Source organism: Pyrus communis, chromosome 8, assembly GCF_963583255.1.
Source record: "Pyrus communis chromosome 8, drPyrComm1.1, whole genome shotgun sequence".
Taxonomy (NCBI): Eukaryota; Viridiplantae; Streptophyta; class Magnoliopsida; order Rosales; family Rosaceae; genus Pyrus; species Pyrus communis.
In genome coordinates, this window is record NC_084810.1 from 20,682,728 (window position 1) to 20,698,118 (window position 15,391).

The following is a 15,391-nucleotide window of genomic DNA, read 5'->3' on the forward strand; positions in this document are numbered from 1 at the left end:
TGTACAACAAGTTCACAATTTAAAACAACATAAAATGCAAAATAGGAGGAAAATAAGGAAATATAGTAATGTAAGATACTTAGAACTTAAGTTTTTTATTTTTTATTTATTAAAAAAAGAAAAAAAAAACCACCTAGCCGCCTAGCACCGCCTAGCCCGCCTAGAGCCACCCCGATTTTTTCAGCCGTTTTGCACGAAATCGCCTCGGTTCCAACCTGCCCAATGCCTAGGTGGCCGCCTAGGCCGTTTTTTAGAACATTGATTGTATAGACATATCATTATTCATGACAAACCAATACCTCTAGAGAAGCAAGTCTTGGAAAGGGAATCAACGAAGCCAAAACACAAGCCAACACACCAATTCCCGTACTTGCTGCCACGTAGACAGGATGCATGATAGCTTCTGTATGTCCCCTGTCTATTTAAGCTTTTATGTACACAATCACAATTTGTCCCAAGGCTATACGTTTGGACACCAAGTGATTAGACTCTGGCAGAGCCACCACAAATGCACCAATCCCCACCGCGAAGGCGGTTGAGCCAGTCGAAAGTTGGGTTGGCCCAATAAGCCACAAGCTCAACACGTCTGACCCAATACTTTGGGCGGTGGCGAGGAGCTCTAGCCAGAAACCACAAAGTGTGTTGCCTAGGGTTGTATTGGAGGCAATTAAAATGACGGTCGCATAAGAGAATGCCGGGAAGGCTACTTGACGTTGGCGAGATTGTGGACCATAGAGGGTGTTTAGGACAACTATTGTGCAAGCAAGACATGTACGGAATGCAGAGGCTAGGCATGTGAGCCACAGGGTTTGAGCTCGGTTGGTGTGGTTTAGGAAAGTTGGCATTGTACTTGGAATACAGATGCATCTAAGAAGTAGGAAACTGTTCTTATATACTACTTGATAACCAAAAGCTGCAATATATGGGTTGGGGTTTTGTAGGGTTTGAAGGTTTTGAGATGATCACTTACTGACTGACCTAGAAAAAGGGGTTTGGAGATTAGAAGTGGGATCTATGTAAGGATCGATCGAATGGATTTAGGTCTTATGGGGGAGGCTTCAATGGGATCCACCTATGTACTGAATAGGTGATGCTGCATGTAAGTGCATATTAGGTACTAGATAACAGCAGCTTGACAGGGCACTGATAACAAATAGGATACTATCAATCATATATTATCTATTTATTAATAAGTAAACTGTTATTAGTACTCTAAATATATTTTTCTTTTTAATTATGAAAATTTGGAGTGGAAAACAAGATTTTTAGAATGCTAACAACATATGCCCTATGTAAAAACAGGAAATTCAAGACTCAAAATTATTCAAGTTCCTATTCGTTGCAAGTAAACATGCTCTATGTGTTTTAGCTTAAGCCCGTATTTACTGCAGTGCAACGAAATACCTATTACAGAAGAAACTTGAAACAACGTATAATTTCTTGAAGGTTTGCTTCATTATAAGCACCAAGATAGTGATACTTGTGATGAAACACGTAAAAAAGCTAGTTGATAGGATTTTTACTACCTATACAAAAGTAGGGATAAAAACACAAAAAAATACTTGCAAGAGTATAAGGTTATCGTAGTATAGCAGCTCAAGCAATGCCGTTTTCCTCAATGATTGAATGAATAATTTGTATTTAAACTAATTAATAGTTAATTATTTGAAACAAGGTTTGGAAAAGATTGATTTTGGAATTTAAAATAATAATTTTTTTTTTTAAATAAACTAATTAAAGAAATCATCAAGGTAAGAAAAACTAAAGAAAGCGTTTTAAAAACCAAATTGTAAAAACCTAGAGTTCCACCACCACTTTAACAATCCTATATAACTTTATCAATTACTTATGAATTACACATGCAACTTTGAAGGTTAGGTTTTCCTAATGCATATTCTCCTTGTGATATTCAACACAAGAATGTATATCTAACATGCAATCTGTCTGTGATATTCAAATCAAATATGAACATGCAAGACTCATTACGTTTTGTGAAAACCCTTTGAAAAACCATGCAACCCCTAAAAACGTGATATTCGCCTTAGGTGAAATTACAATTATTCACCACAAGAAGCAATACTCAATCCTCCGGTGATATTCCAACTAAATTGCATCCAATAACTTATCTAAACATTCTAATGGTACCTAAGCATTAAGACATAGAGACAGTTTAAACACCGTGATTAATAATTCAAAGCAAGCATGCATAATATCATAAGCAATTGAATAAAGACTACATATTCATGCTAAGACTAGTGACCTCGCCCTAGCAAACACAAAATAGTTATGAACAACCAACAAACAAAAGGAATTTTATTAAAAATAGAAAAAAAAATGATATAAAACACCTTGAAAGGAAAATACAAATCGTCAAACCCTAGCCAAGTTCTCCAATTTGATGCATCTTTTTCTAATGGCTAAAAAGCTTTATTTATACTACCACAAAATAAAACCCTACTTGGAAAAGGTCTTAAAATAAAACTAGGAAACATAATAAAATAATAAACTAGCATATAAAAGGTTTCTTATTTGAACTGAAATTTGGACTTCTCAAAAAATTATATTTATAACCGACCAAATCAACTCCGATTCGATCCTAAAATGTCTCTTTTTAAGCTTAAGACGTCCCTAACAAATCCCTAGAAGGAATCTTCCTCAAAATATACCATCTTGACCTCTAAAATACTCAAAACATCCAAAAACGTCAATGTGGGAAAACTGCGCGCTAGGCTTTTATTTCTTTGCCACGGTGAAACGGCTTGGTAAAAAAAATCTGAAACTTTGATACAATCAACTTAAAAGATTCATGAACATCCTTCAATTAGAATCACTCCAAAATTTGTCCGTTTGGTTACTTTACACTCAAGAGGAAGTCAAATGTCCTACATTAAAAATATAATTCAAAGTATCAAAATCTCACCAAAATAATCAATAAATTGATACTAAAATTAGGATAAAAATATATAGTATAATATAAACTCATCACTAGTGATACTTGTGTATTAGCCTAAACCCTAAACCGCATTTCCAATCCCTATTCTTATCTTTTAGTGTACCAAATTTTGTAATCTTCAATTTCAAGTGCATAAGTGGAACTATTCGGTCACCTAAATGTCTTAAACAAACCATTTCTAAGAGACCTTATGATATGCAATCAAGACAAAGAAAGAAAAGTTCGAATAAAAAATTTGTAGGTTGCTACTTGTCACACCATATGATGTAGAACAAATGGTCGAATGGATTGAAGAGGAAATGGACCGTCGGAAGGCAAAATGATGTAGTAGGAATTTGTAGATTTGACGTTTGAGCTCCGATTTGGGTCCATGATACTTTTTCGAAAAAGGAACGACACTATAATTTAAACTCACTGATATGCTGTGACCTGTGATATATTTTGGCCATCCAATGTCGTTTCAGCCTTTAGAACGTAGTTTTAATTTCCATAATAAAAATCGTACCTTTGAGTTGTCGTCCGATTAATGTCGAATTAATGTCCAGAGTTCTTTAAAATTTTTCCTTAGCTTCACGCTGCATCACCATATATCTTGTTGATAAGCTAGCAAACATACACACACACACACACACTGACACACCCAGACCGAGATCAGGGCGTGCTGGCCGTCACACGGAGGTGACGTAACCATGTGCATGTGCGGAAGCTAATAAAATAGTAATATAAAAAGTACGAATAATTTAAAACTAGCATACAAAGTGCTAAAAACATGTGCTAGCGTAAGTGAGACGCTAAGTTCAGAGCAATAAGTCTACAGCAGTCCAAGGAAAAATGATACGACAATAGTACACCCGAGGGTGACCCTACGCTGGTGAGCGTCTGTCAGAAATGTCGGAAAAGCCTTCTGGGAAACCACCGAAACAGCTAAGCAACTAGAACCTGGAGGGGCGCAAAACAAAAGCGTGAGTGGGCAAAAACAAAGCTTTTCTAAAACCATTTAGTAAAATACATTCTAACCCCTCGCCGTAAAACCTGTATACTTCCCAGAAAATAAACATATATATGTATGTATATAGATATGCCAATCATGCCTAAGAATATGCCATGACAAAATCTCATAATGAAATGCAAGTGCTCAGGTATAAATCATATCAATAACATATAATCTAGCAGCCGGAGTCACTTAACGTGACCTGTACGGCTGCATATAGAGCTCAAATCTCAAACTCGATAACTGAACCTGCCCACGAGTCGGAACCACCTAAAGTGGTCTGTACGACAGGCCTGGGTGTAATACATATATACGCTCTAGTGCTACCATCACGTGAAGGCTGTGCGAATAATCGCGGGTCACCTACGAGTCGGAACCACCTAAAGTGGTCTGTACGACAGGACTGTGCACCTAACTTGGATCCAAGCTGAGCGTGTGGTGCGGGAGGTGAACATCACGTGAAGGACTGTGCCCTACTCTGGGCGGGAGCACTAACACCGGGGGTGCAGGTTATGAGCTCTCTAAGCATCTCAAACCACTACTGAAATATAAACATAAATAACACTTACCTGGCACTTACCTGTGCGTCCACAGCACCCAATATGCATATGTATATATATATATATATATGTAACTGCTAATGCAACCAACGATTCATGACCAACGATAATGTAATGCATGGCATAACTGATAACCATTTAATCAATTTCTGGGAAAAATATAGTATATAGGTATATACGGAAAACCAAAAGCCCACTCATTGGTATGTGGAAGGGTCGTAGCCCCCTGCCTCGAGTGACCATGCTCGTCCTTGGGATACGTATCACCTATATGCGAAACAACTATAAAAACATCAATTTTAAAGCACATAACCAACTTCTCGTAATAACTTCTCATACATTGCTCAAATTGGACAAATGAATATACCAATGTGCTCTACACAACCTCAGGATCACACCCAAATTTTTAGAAAAATTTTCCACTGCCGCACGCGCCCCCACGCGCCGGCCAAGGCACGGCCACAGGCGCCGGCCAAGGCACGGCCACAGGCGCCGGCCAAGGCACGGCCACACGCGCCGGCCAAGGCACGGCCACACGCGCCGGCCACGCGCAGGCACGTGCTTGGCACGCTGACGGCGTCAACTGACACCGTAAGGAATATTCCGTCAGTTTTGACAGATTCCGTTAACGGCGTCAGGAATATTCCGTCTCCTTCTCCGGCGCCGGAAAATCGCGAAACCTGCAAACTTCGTTTTCTCTCTCGTTTTTCAATCAATTTTCACGATTTTTGTACCAAAATGACGCCTAGAACTAGGAGAACACGACCAAACAACTTTTAAGAGTTAAAACCTATGAAATCTCACCTGTCACCAAACTCCAAATCCGGCCAACTTCGAACAGGGCGATCCCGACGTCCAAATTCTTCAAACGAAGTACTCCGAGACTCCTTGGGACCTCACCAAGCTACCTACGAGCTTCAAAATCCCAAAAACATGCTAAATTATTTTTGCATGAATAGTACTCAAAACTGACATCGTCGAATCAACGTGAAAAAGTTCTCACCTGAAAATGGTACGACTGGACTCCCACGAGCTTCACGATCTCGACTGTGACCTTGGTTTCCTCGATCTGTAGAGGTTTGAGGGGTTTTGGGTTTGTCCGTACGTTCGAAGGAAGAGGAAGGAATGGGAGCACGGGAGAGAGACAGGGAAAGGGACAGGGAATCTGGGAGAGTGACAGTGTGTGTGTGTGTGTGGCCCAACACATGCCACACCACACAAAACAACCAATAATGTAACGAAAACGAACTAGGGGTAAAAGTGTCATTTCACATGTACGTTTTGGTATTTTCGGGACGGGATGTCACACACACACTTTGTGTATGGGCATATACTAGTTGTGAACTTAATCACGATTATTTTCTTTGGCATTGAGGTTGTCTTGATGTTTTCTTGATGATTGAAATTTGAAAGAGCAAATTATATAGTTGTTAGGGAGTGGGGATCGATAACCCGCACTAAACTACATAGACATAATTGTTTTCCGCCGTTGCAATAAAGTGGCATTTGCCTAACCCCAACTTATCAAATTGATATTTCACGCTCCAAGCGTTCTCAGAACCCAGCCCTAATTTGTAACTTAATCTCTAACTACTAATCGCTAACTTCGTCGGTGATATGATTTCGACAAAATTGAAGTTGGCAACCAGTGACAATTGCAACAGAATTGACAAAGGCATAACCAATTGATCTCGGACGGGTGCAGCTTGGAAGGTTCTTGATTGATCATCTATCTAAACTTCCCCTCGAAGGAGTTCCAGTCATAGTGCTCCCCATGGGGTCATCCTGGAGACGGCCACAATATTCTTCCATCAAGTTTAATTTTCTGTGGCTGCACTGAAAATCATATCGACAGTGAGATTTGAAAATTATATTGACGGTGAGATTCACCAACATTGTTAATTTTTTAGACAGCTTGATGTTGAGATTGTGCTGAAGGTTCTTGATTGGTCTTTGGTCATATATCAGATTCAAAAGTCCCCATGAAGGAGTTCCAGCCACAGTTTTCCCCAACTAGATCATTCTGCTTGATTTCTATGGCGAGCGCGGTTGTCTTCCATCAAGCTTAATTTTCCATGATTACATCATATCGATGGTGAGATCCATTCACCTTGTTAAATTATGTATTTATATCTTTCTTGGTTGATTTAATTTGAGGTTAAAAACTTAGATGTGTTGATGTTTCTTTTCTTGCAGCACAGTCGTTTTGATTAGAAGTCTTTTATTTTTGGCATATTAAATTGTCTTCAACAGCTATTCCAAGCCGAGTAATGGCACGCCCGCAATCTTTAATGGGAAACTCATAATTTGATCTAACCATTCTAATTTGACTCGCGATAAAAATAGGGTACGTTCATGTAATGACTGCAATTTCATGCATGATATAAGATTGACAGTAAAATCCACCTTTAGTAGAGAGTGTGTATAGTTTTATATGTTTAAATAGACTGATTGATGACTTAATTCAACAAAAACACTTCAAACGAATAACTTGTCATTTCTGTTACTAATGATAGTGCATGCATGTGGCCATAGGCACATTATTTCTTTAAATCATACAACTTACAAGAGATTTCATACAAACTAATGTGGCTTGAGGGATTCTCCCATTGAACAAGTTCCTTGATTCCCTCTTCAATCTCCCTGGTTTCTCTTATTAAACTACTCATGCAGAACCCTAAACCACTTAAACACAAAACCATTTGGCTCTTGAGCTCCTCACTTTTAGCATCAATTTTCTCTACAACTTCCCTTGAGTGTTGGAGATAAGAACTTATAATCTTATCTGTCTCTTCATCCTCTGAACTGCAAACCCCAAACATATTCGGGGCTCGAGATTTTCCCAACTCAAGATCATGAGCTATATCATTCTTTTGATCAAGAACTGAGAGTAATTTTATCGACGTGACCTCCTTGAAGAATGTTATCAAAGAGTCAACCATTTTCTTGAAACTTTCAAGATCACAATCCAGTGCATGTCCAATGTCCTTCCATGAAGCCTCAAATCTTTGGAAGTTTTGTTCAAGAAATCCCACAGCATGAGCACTTAAAACTAGGAGGTCCATCATTTTGGAGAAAGACCCCAAGAGTTTTCCATAGCAAGCACTATGAAAAGGCAAAAACCAGAAATTGGGCTCCGCCTCTGCTTCTCCAATCAACTTCCCAAGTTCTTCAATATGCATTTTCAGTCTCTTTTGATTCTCTTTCAAATTGGTTCTTCCTGGTTGAAGACTCACCGAGTTGATGCACTCCTGCAATGTCCCAAGAGTCCTAGAGAGTTGAACTTTTGAAAGAACAGAAGCTCTTGTGGGTTGCAATAATAGGTCAACGATAATTGAACAAGATAATCCAATGAAGGTTTCTGTGATTCTGGCTATGGCAAATTCACTTGGAGGACCAAAGTTTGTTCTCCCCAAAACTAGTACAGCTCCAATTACTGCTGAAATGCCTCCCGCCTGGCCGTACATTCGGCTACGCTGAAGAAAACTGGTGAAAATGAACCAAGGAATCAGAGATAAAAGTCTCATTGACATAAACCTTTGGAAGAGAAACCAACCCAAAACTCCATATACAGTTCCTAAAACAGTCCCTTGTACTTTAACATTTGAAACTTTAAATGTTGCTTCTCTGGTTGATGCAAGACTGATTGCTACTGGGAGTCCTGCCCAGTAACCATCATCTTTGCTGTATTTCAGACCGAAAAACACAGCAAGACCCAAGGAGAGTGCACATTTGAAAGCTGCTATAAGCCTCTTGCCGCTTACCTTGGTGGACAAGTTACTCCATATCGTGAAATACAATCCATTTTGTTTGGAAGAGTTAATTGCTCCTTCATTTTGGTGAACCAATAATTTTTCAGGTACAATACTACTTCTGGATGATAATTTTCCTTGGAGGAGATTGACACAACACAAAAAGAAAATTGGGGGTAGATCTTGGTGGATATTTGGGATGGTTTGAAGTGTTTGGAGGAAACTAACATTTTCTGCTTTTGATTCAGGAACAGTTATTGAATCACAAGGTGGGCTCAAGTTTAGGCTCATGTGCTGCTCTACTAGTCTTAGTAGAGCATCTTTGTTGAGTTCTCCATTCACCACCATAACTGGAAATGAAGGAATGCAGGTCAATGCCATTTCCATCCCTCTAAAGGGTATCTCTAAGCCTTGCAATCTATCTCCTGGATTTACATAGCCGTGTCTTGAAAATAACTTTAGCGGAACTCTCTCCCACTTCATGCTTTCCTGGACGGAAGAAAAACATATTCCGATTTGATCAGCGAACTTGAAATGAGAGACCGATTTGTAAAGGTAATTTTATTGAGAAGTACCTACGTGAACTACATACTTTTACCACGTAAAGTTACATGACACGTTACTAAAAGAGGTTAGATCCACTTGTATAAGAAAGTCGAATCTATGTTGATTAATCATACACAATATATATGGTACGAGAATGTAGTCCAAACAGCTTTGTTGAATCATGTTATAAATTATATACACATCATTAATTCATCATGCATATATTGTTGTTTTGCAATTAATGTATAAGGTTTTACTTACTTGGTGGCTTTTGATAGTTTGGAAAAGCTTGGTTGCCGTGGAAGCCATGGAATTTGCTTGAGAAATTGATGCAAGTGCTGATGTGCTATCTTCTGCGCAAAACGCCCTTACAAGGATCTTGAGCCTTTCTGAAGCATTCTTGGCAAGTAGCTCTGAGTTTTGTTTAACCTGCAAAATATATTCAAACACATAGAATATTTACTTTATACAACAAAATGCGAATGGTCACAGATGTATGTAAATTACAAGTACCTCTCGAGAAGCAAGGCGCGGGAAGGGAATCAACAAAGCCAAAACACAAGCCAACACCCCAATTGCAGTACTTGCTGCGACGTGGACGGGGTGCATGATAGCATCTGTATGCCCCCCATTTATATAAGCTATAACATACATAATAACGATTTGTCCGAGTGCTATGCGTTTGGTTACCAAGTGAGTAAACTCCGGCAGTGCCACCACAAATGCAGCAAGCCCCACCGCCCAAGCGGTCGTGCTGGTCGAAAGCCGGGCCGGCCCAATCAGCCATAGACTCAACACGGCCAGCCCAATAGTTTGTGCTGTGGCGTAGAGCCCGAGCCAAAAACCACAAAGTGTGTGCCCTAGAGTTGCATCAGGAGCAATGAGAAGGACTGTGACATAAGAGAATGCCGGGAAGGCTACTTGGCGTTGGAGAGATTGTGGGCCATAGAGGGTGGTTAGGGCTACTATGGTGCAAGCAAGACATGTACGGAATGCAGAGGCTAGGCATGTTAGCCACATGGCTCGGGCTCGGTCGGTGTGGTCGAGAAGGGTTGGCATATTGTTTCGTTTTGCACTAGCTAGAGAGCTACTACTTAGATATCTGTAAGGCTTTTGATGAGGGATTTATAGTATGGGGGTTGAGGGTTTGGTGGAGAAAGTGGAGTTATATGTGAGGGGAAAGGGCAAAATTGGTATTAGGAACCATACATGAAAGTCTCCAAAGGGGACGTACAAATCTAGTGAATGGGTTGGTGTGATGCTAATATTAGGTATTCGCTAGTAATGAAGATGGTGCTACTGAAGTTTGGTTGGTGGGATGGTTGTGGGAGAAAGTGTTAATTTAGAGATTACCAGGTTCTAACAGTCTTGATTAACAATTTGTGAGGCGGACTCGTGTGATTAGAGTTTGTCTTCTCTCTTGTGTACACCAACTTTTGAGTTACGTGTGAATATAGAGTAGAATACCAAAGAATTTTTTTTAATCACACTAGATGATAACATGATATGATAATCTTATCCCTTCAACCATCAAGTGTGAACGTGCAATTTTTATGTTCCATTACATTCTAGAGGCAACTCATGTGATTAGAGTTTGTCTTCTTTTCCCTCTTGTGTACATCAACTTCGGAATTGCTTGTGAATATAGAGTAGAATACTAAAAAAAAAATTTTATCACACAAGATTATAATATGATGTGATAATTAACTTATCCCTCCAACCGTCAAATGTAAACGTGCAATCTTCATGTCCCATTACATTCTGGAGATGCCATTTACATAAAAGAATTAGCATTCTAAATAATGCGTGAGCAAATCAAATAACTCTTGTTGATAGAAGTTTCCAGGCTTAAGAATAAAGTAATTATAATCTTTTACCGCTTTCAACTGATTTTTTTTCATCCCTTTGGCATTGCAATTTCCTAATTAAGGACAAAAGTTCAATACTGAGTGTATGCTTTAGCTTGAGCTAAAATCCACAGCCACAAATCCAGTGAAAACTGTTCAATTTGTCTTGCAATTCGAAGAACCAAAGCACTAAATCTAAGGCAATAAAGCAAACAAACAGTGGCCAAATATGAAGACTAAAATAGAATCGAAGTGGGGTTTCCCTAGTTTCCACTCAGTAGCTAGCATTCCTAATTTTCGTCCTTCCCAGACGGCAAGGGTCAAGTTTGAGAAGCGGGGAAGCTAATCAAATATACATTGTCTTCTGATGAAATATAATATTACAGTTTGTTAGTTGAAAATCAAAGTTGCAGCCTCTTATGTATGCACACCACGCCTGACCAAATTAGTTTTAGGAAAGCGATGAAGTACATTGAAGCTGCAAAAAGTAATTGTGAGCCGTTATGCATGCTTTACCATATGCATATGTGTTGACATCAGTCGCCCACAAACAGTACATAAGTAATTGTGAGCCGTTAATGTTAACGAATGTAAGTCAATCACACTTGATGTATTTATTTATGCTCATAGTGACTCTAACGCACGTGAACGAGGGATCATAATTTTAACAGTACATACACCCACAAACGCACTTTGTTTTGGGTGACATCAAAAGTAAGGTAGAAACCTTTCGTGCGAAGTAGCAGCGGCCTTACTTTGGCCGCAGCATGTGGGATCCAACGTAAGAAGGTGTGTCTTGGTTTGTCTGATACAGCACTCGATCTTTATCTGGTGGTGACACTGTTCTAAAATATATTAATATTGGCTCCTCTGCCATGGACTAGTACATTTGTATATTAGTAATGCTCCCTGGTTTTTATAGATAATTAGCATAATTATAGGGAACTTATCATGCAATTCAACTTACTTTCACAAGCATTATCCTATAAAGAGGGACCAGTGGAAGAATTTCTTGTCTCTATGTATGTGAGTTGTGTTGCTGTCATTATCTTGTAAATTCCACTTCGTCTCTGAACATAATAATTTAAGAGCACTATTCGGCTTCTTAAAATGTACAAGATCATTCTAATTATCTTTAAATCATAGCAGAATACATATGCTAAAAAAACTCAATTAGGATAAAAAATAAAATAAAAAATAAACAATTGTGCACACATGCTGAAGTGTGATTTTTTTTTTATAAAGAAAAGTAGTTACTTACATGTAAGAAGTTAATTATATTTTCGTAAGATTTAGTCTTAAACACCTTTATCAATGTGTTTCAACCTATTAATTAATTGAACGGTTTTGAATGATATCATTAATAATAAAAAATTTATGTACAAGCAATAGGAAAATTTAGGCCTTCTACAGTATTTTGTGTGAGTGTGATACCTATATATAAGAATCAGGTAACTTGAGTTTGATAGATACTTAAAACATTACTGCTATAATAGTGTGAGTTCAATAATTGTAAGAGTCATACTTTATTAGAATGTACTAGTTTATGGCAATAGTCACAGACATTCTAGCTACACAAAATTGAGGTGGGTGAAAGGCAAGGGCTTGGCTTGTTAGCATTTGGAATCCCAATTATCTGTGCTAAATAGCTTTTATTAGCAACCAATATGTCTCTCACACACCCAGTAATCACTAATAAGTCTTTTACTCGTCTAATTTCGAATCTAAGACCTTCTCAAACTAAGTGAAGACGATAGGATATTGAAGTAAATCATAATCTAAAATACAAATTTTACAACCTTCAACCGTGCCAAAAGTCAGGTCAGCCAATTACGAAAGTTGATAGATGAATATGGCTTTATCCACAAGACAAAAGGGATCATGCATATGGTCACGACCAAGATATGCCAAAAAATGTTTGGTTGTGTATTTATCAGTTCCATTTGTGCCTACGTTAGCCATCCCATCTGTTCAGGATCTGAAGGGTCCATTTCCTAGGGTTGCTGCAAAAAGTGGAAAGAACAGAACTTTCCAAGCACGGCAATGGGAAATGGGAAAGGAAAAAACAAAGTGATCTTCAATTTCAAGTGTATGTTATTCGGTCACCTAACTTTAAACGGAAATGGTCTGATCCTTTTGTCCTTGGGATGAATTTCCAAACAACAACATTTAACAGGATGCAATCTCAGTGTTATTATACGTAATCGTTTGGCTTCTTTTAGTAGCCCTTTTAAACGACTAACTATTTTTAGCCACTTCAGCCAAGAACAGCAATGCTAATATGGATTCAATGCTATTCATTCCTCAACAAGTGAAATAACACTTCAATAGGGAAGAAGCAAAACAAGAAAAAAAATGCACTGTTTATTCTTAAAAATAGGCTAAATTGCTCTAATATGTTTCATGCCTTACAAAAGTTTTGAGGATTGATAAGCTTTGTTAATCCCTTTAGGATTTACATAAGAACTCGGAGCAAATTTCCTATTTTGTTATCAGTTTCCTATCCTAGGTTTATAGGATTGGATTTACTCTTCTATTCCATCGGAAGATTTCTTCTTTTTTATTTTTTTTGTTCTATTTGGATAATTATTTCTTTCATACATTTGTTTATACTCTTTCCTATCCTCATTAGATTTAAGTGTTCTTTTTTTTTTTTTTGACAAAATTAGATTTAATTGTTTATAAACATATATAACCAATTACATAGTGGTACGTGACAAATATTCTTTTAAGAGAGTTGCTAGAACCATCCAAGTGTTTTATTTCTCCACCTACATTATTATCCCACTCACTATAAAAAAGTTTAAAAAATTAAAATGTTATTTTTCTGCACACTATTATTCCTAAAAATTTGAGATGTTATTTCCCCAACAACGAAGTCTTCTTCGACAATAATCTACCACTAAATAAATGACCCTCCAAATGTTTTGATGTTGTGTGATTATGCACTCTGGCAACTGCCATCAATATTCAATCATCATCAGCTGCTAGTTTCTTACCCTTTAATTGAAGGGCATCTATGTTCCAGAATTCCTTCTATCCTCATTCCTTTCATAACCCAATGTAAGTTTAGGGCTCCTGTTACTTTTTCGCACCCAACCTATTATTATTATTATTATTATATATCTTTTAATGTCCTTATTGGTCATTTTACAAGTGAGTGAACTTGTAAAAATTGATTGGGGGGAGGGGGGAGATAAGATACTGGGGTGAGAATAAAATCACTTTTTTTTTTTTAAAGCGCACTCACTAACTTAACCTATAAGGAAACGAACTATAACTCTCCAGAGGAACAAGAAAACTCCATCCAGTTAGTACACGCTAGTGAAAGAAACTTACCCCAGCAGCACCTCGCCGCTGGCCCTTGAGAAGGCTTAGGTTGGCGGTATCCTCACCTTTCCTCCTCCTACCCTCTTCCCTTTTCGTCCTACGCCTTCCACACTCGACTCTCTTCCCCCCTCTCCTTCTTGCTTTTTTTTTTCCCTATTTCTCCTCTCTTTTTTTCCCTTCTTCACTCTTTCCAGCTTTCCACTGAGTTTTTCTTAGATTTCCTTGGGCTTGGTCCCAATTTTCCCTAAACTTGTCTCAGATATAGGTTTCATGCCCGTTTCTTGGCTTCCTCGACAGTTTTTGGTGTTTTTCCGTTTCTCTCCCACCCATTTTTCTTCCCTATGCTTTCCCAAATTTCATTTCTCATTCAGCCATAAGCTTGCTCTTGAAGTGTTTGATCCGATTGGTTCCCTAGATCCACACCTTACAACTCCTTGCCTTACCGGCTTGCTGGAAAATTTGGGCGAAGTGTGGAACGATTTGCGTCGTAACAAGGGTGTTTTACACACCCACTTCGACCCTCCCCTTTTTCTTTTTCTTTTTGTTTGGTTCTCTGGTTCTCTTTGCAGGTGTTGCTGTCGACGGTTTGGATCTCGAAGGTTTGATTTGGTTCGGTGTTTCAAGAGTAATCTTATGGTGATTTAAGATTTGGTGCAAGCATCATGGGTGCGGCGGGCTGCTCACCGGTATTGGAGATTAGGGTTTTCTTTTGTTGGGCATAAGCTTGGTTGGGCATCCCTGATGTTTTGGGTTGTTGCTCACTTTTTGCTTTGATCATTTGTTATTTGTTATTTGTATTTCTTTTCTTAATTAATGAATGCTCTCTTTTCGACCAAAAAAAAAAAAAAAAAAAGAGGGAAACGAACTGAAATTAATGCAACGTTAACTATTTTTCATCCTTATACATGCACCAACTTATAATTTATATGGGGTATTAATTTACATTGAGCATGTGTACTACTCTGAAAAAGCTCATTTTCGAGGGAGAAAAAAAAAAAAAACAGCATCACTCCTCCATAAAACGCCCACAACTAGCTAGCTACCACAATATATATTTCGCTCACTCTCAATTCCCTCTGCAATTCCCCCTCTTTGTTCTCTGTCTCTCTCATCCTCTTATCTCGCCACTTTTTCCCATCTTGTGTTATTCCTCCATCGCTCAATATAGCCATCAGTCAAACCATCTAATTTTGGTTAGGAGATGCGATAAAAAAGGAAAAAAAGTAATTGAATCAAACATTTTGTGGAGCTGAAAGAAGAAAAAGAACTAAAAATATGGAAATATTTGCAGATTTGGTCTACAAGTGTTAATGCAAGGTTATTTCCAACTTTGAGAAGCCCAAGTAACACCGGCTCAAGGAACATAGACCAAAGGAAGGACATGGCCCGACGAGATTGGGAGGACAACCCTG

At 38.4% G+C, this 15,391-nt stretch overlaps 1 protein-coding gene across 1 annotated transcript; it reads right to left on the minus strand.

Moving 5' to 3' along the window:
- Positions 1 to 7,044: 7,044 nt before the first annotated feature.
- On the minus strand, positions 7,045 to 10,033 carry LOC137741573 (uncharacterized). Its single transcript, XM_068481266.1, has 3 exons — positions 9,316 to 10,033; positions 9,064 to 9,231; positions 7,045 to 8,745 (listed from the first exon to the last, which is right to left on the minus strand). The coding sequence occupies exons 1-3, from the start codon at positions 9,859 to 9,861 to the stop codon at positions 7,045 to 7,047; spliced, it is 2,415 nt and encodes an 804-aa protein (XP_068337367.1). The 5' UTR covers positions 9,862 to 10,033.
- Between the last annotated feature and the right edge of the window lie 5,358 nt (positions 10,034 to 15,391).

Coding starts and splice junctions, on each gene's coding strand:
- LOC137741573 (XM_068481266.1), bottom strand. CDS start 9,861: ATGCCAACCCTTCTCGACCACACCGACCGAGCCCGAGCCATGTGGCTA. Junction 9,232..9,315: donor CGCGCCTTGCTTCTCGAGAG/GTACTTGTAATT, acceptor TATATTTTGCAG/GTTAAACAAAACTCAGAGCT. Junction 8,746..9,063: donor AAACTATCAAAAGCCACCAA/GTAAGTAAAACC, acceptor TCTTCCGTCCAG/GAAAGCATGAAGTGGGAGAG.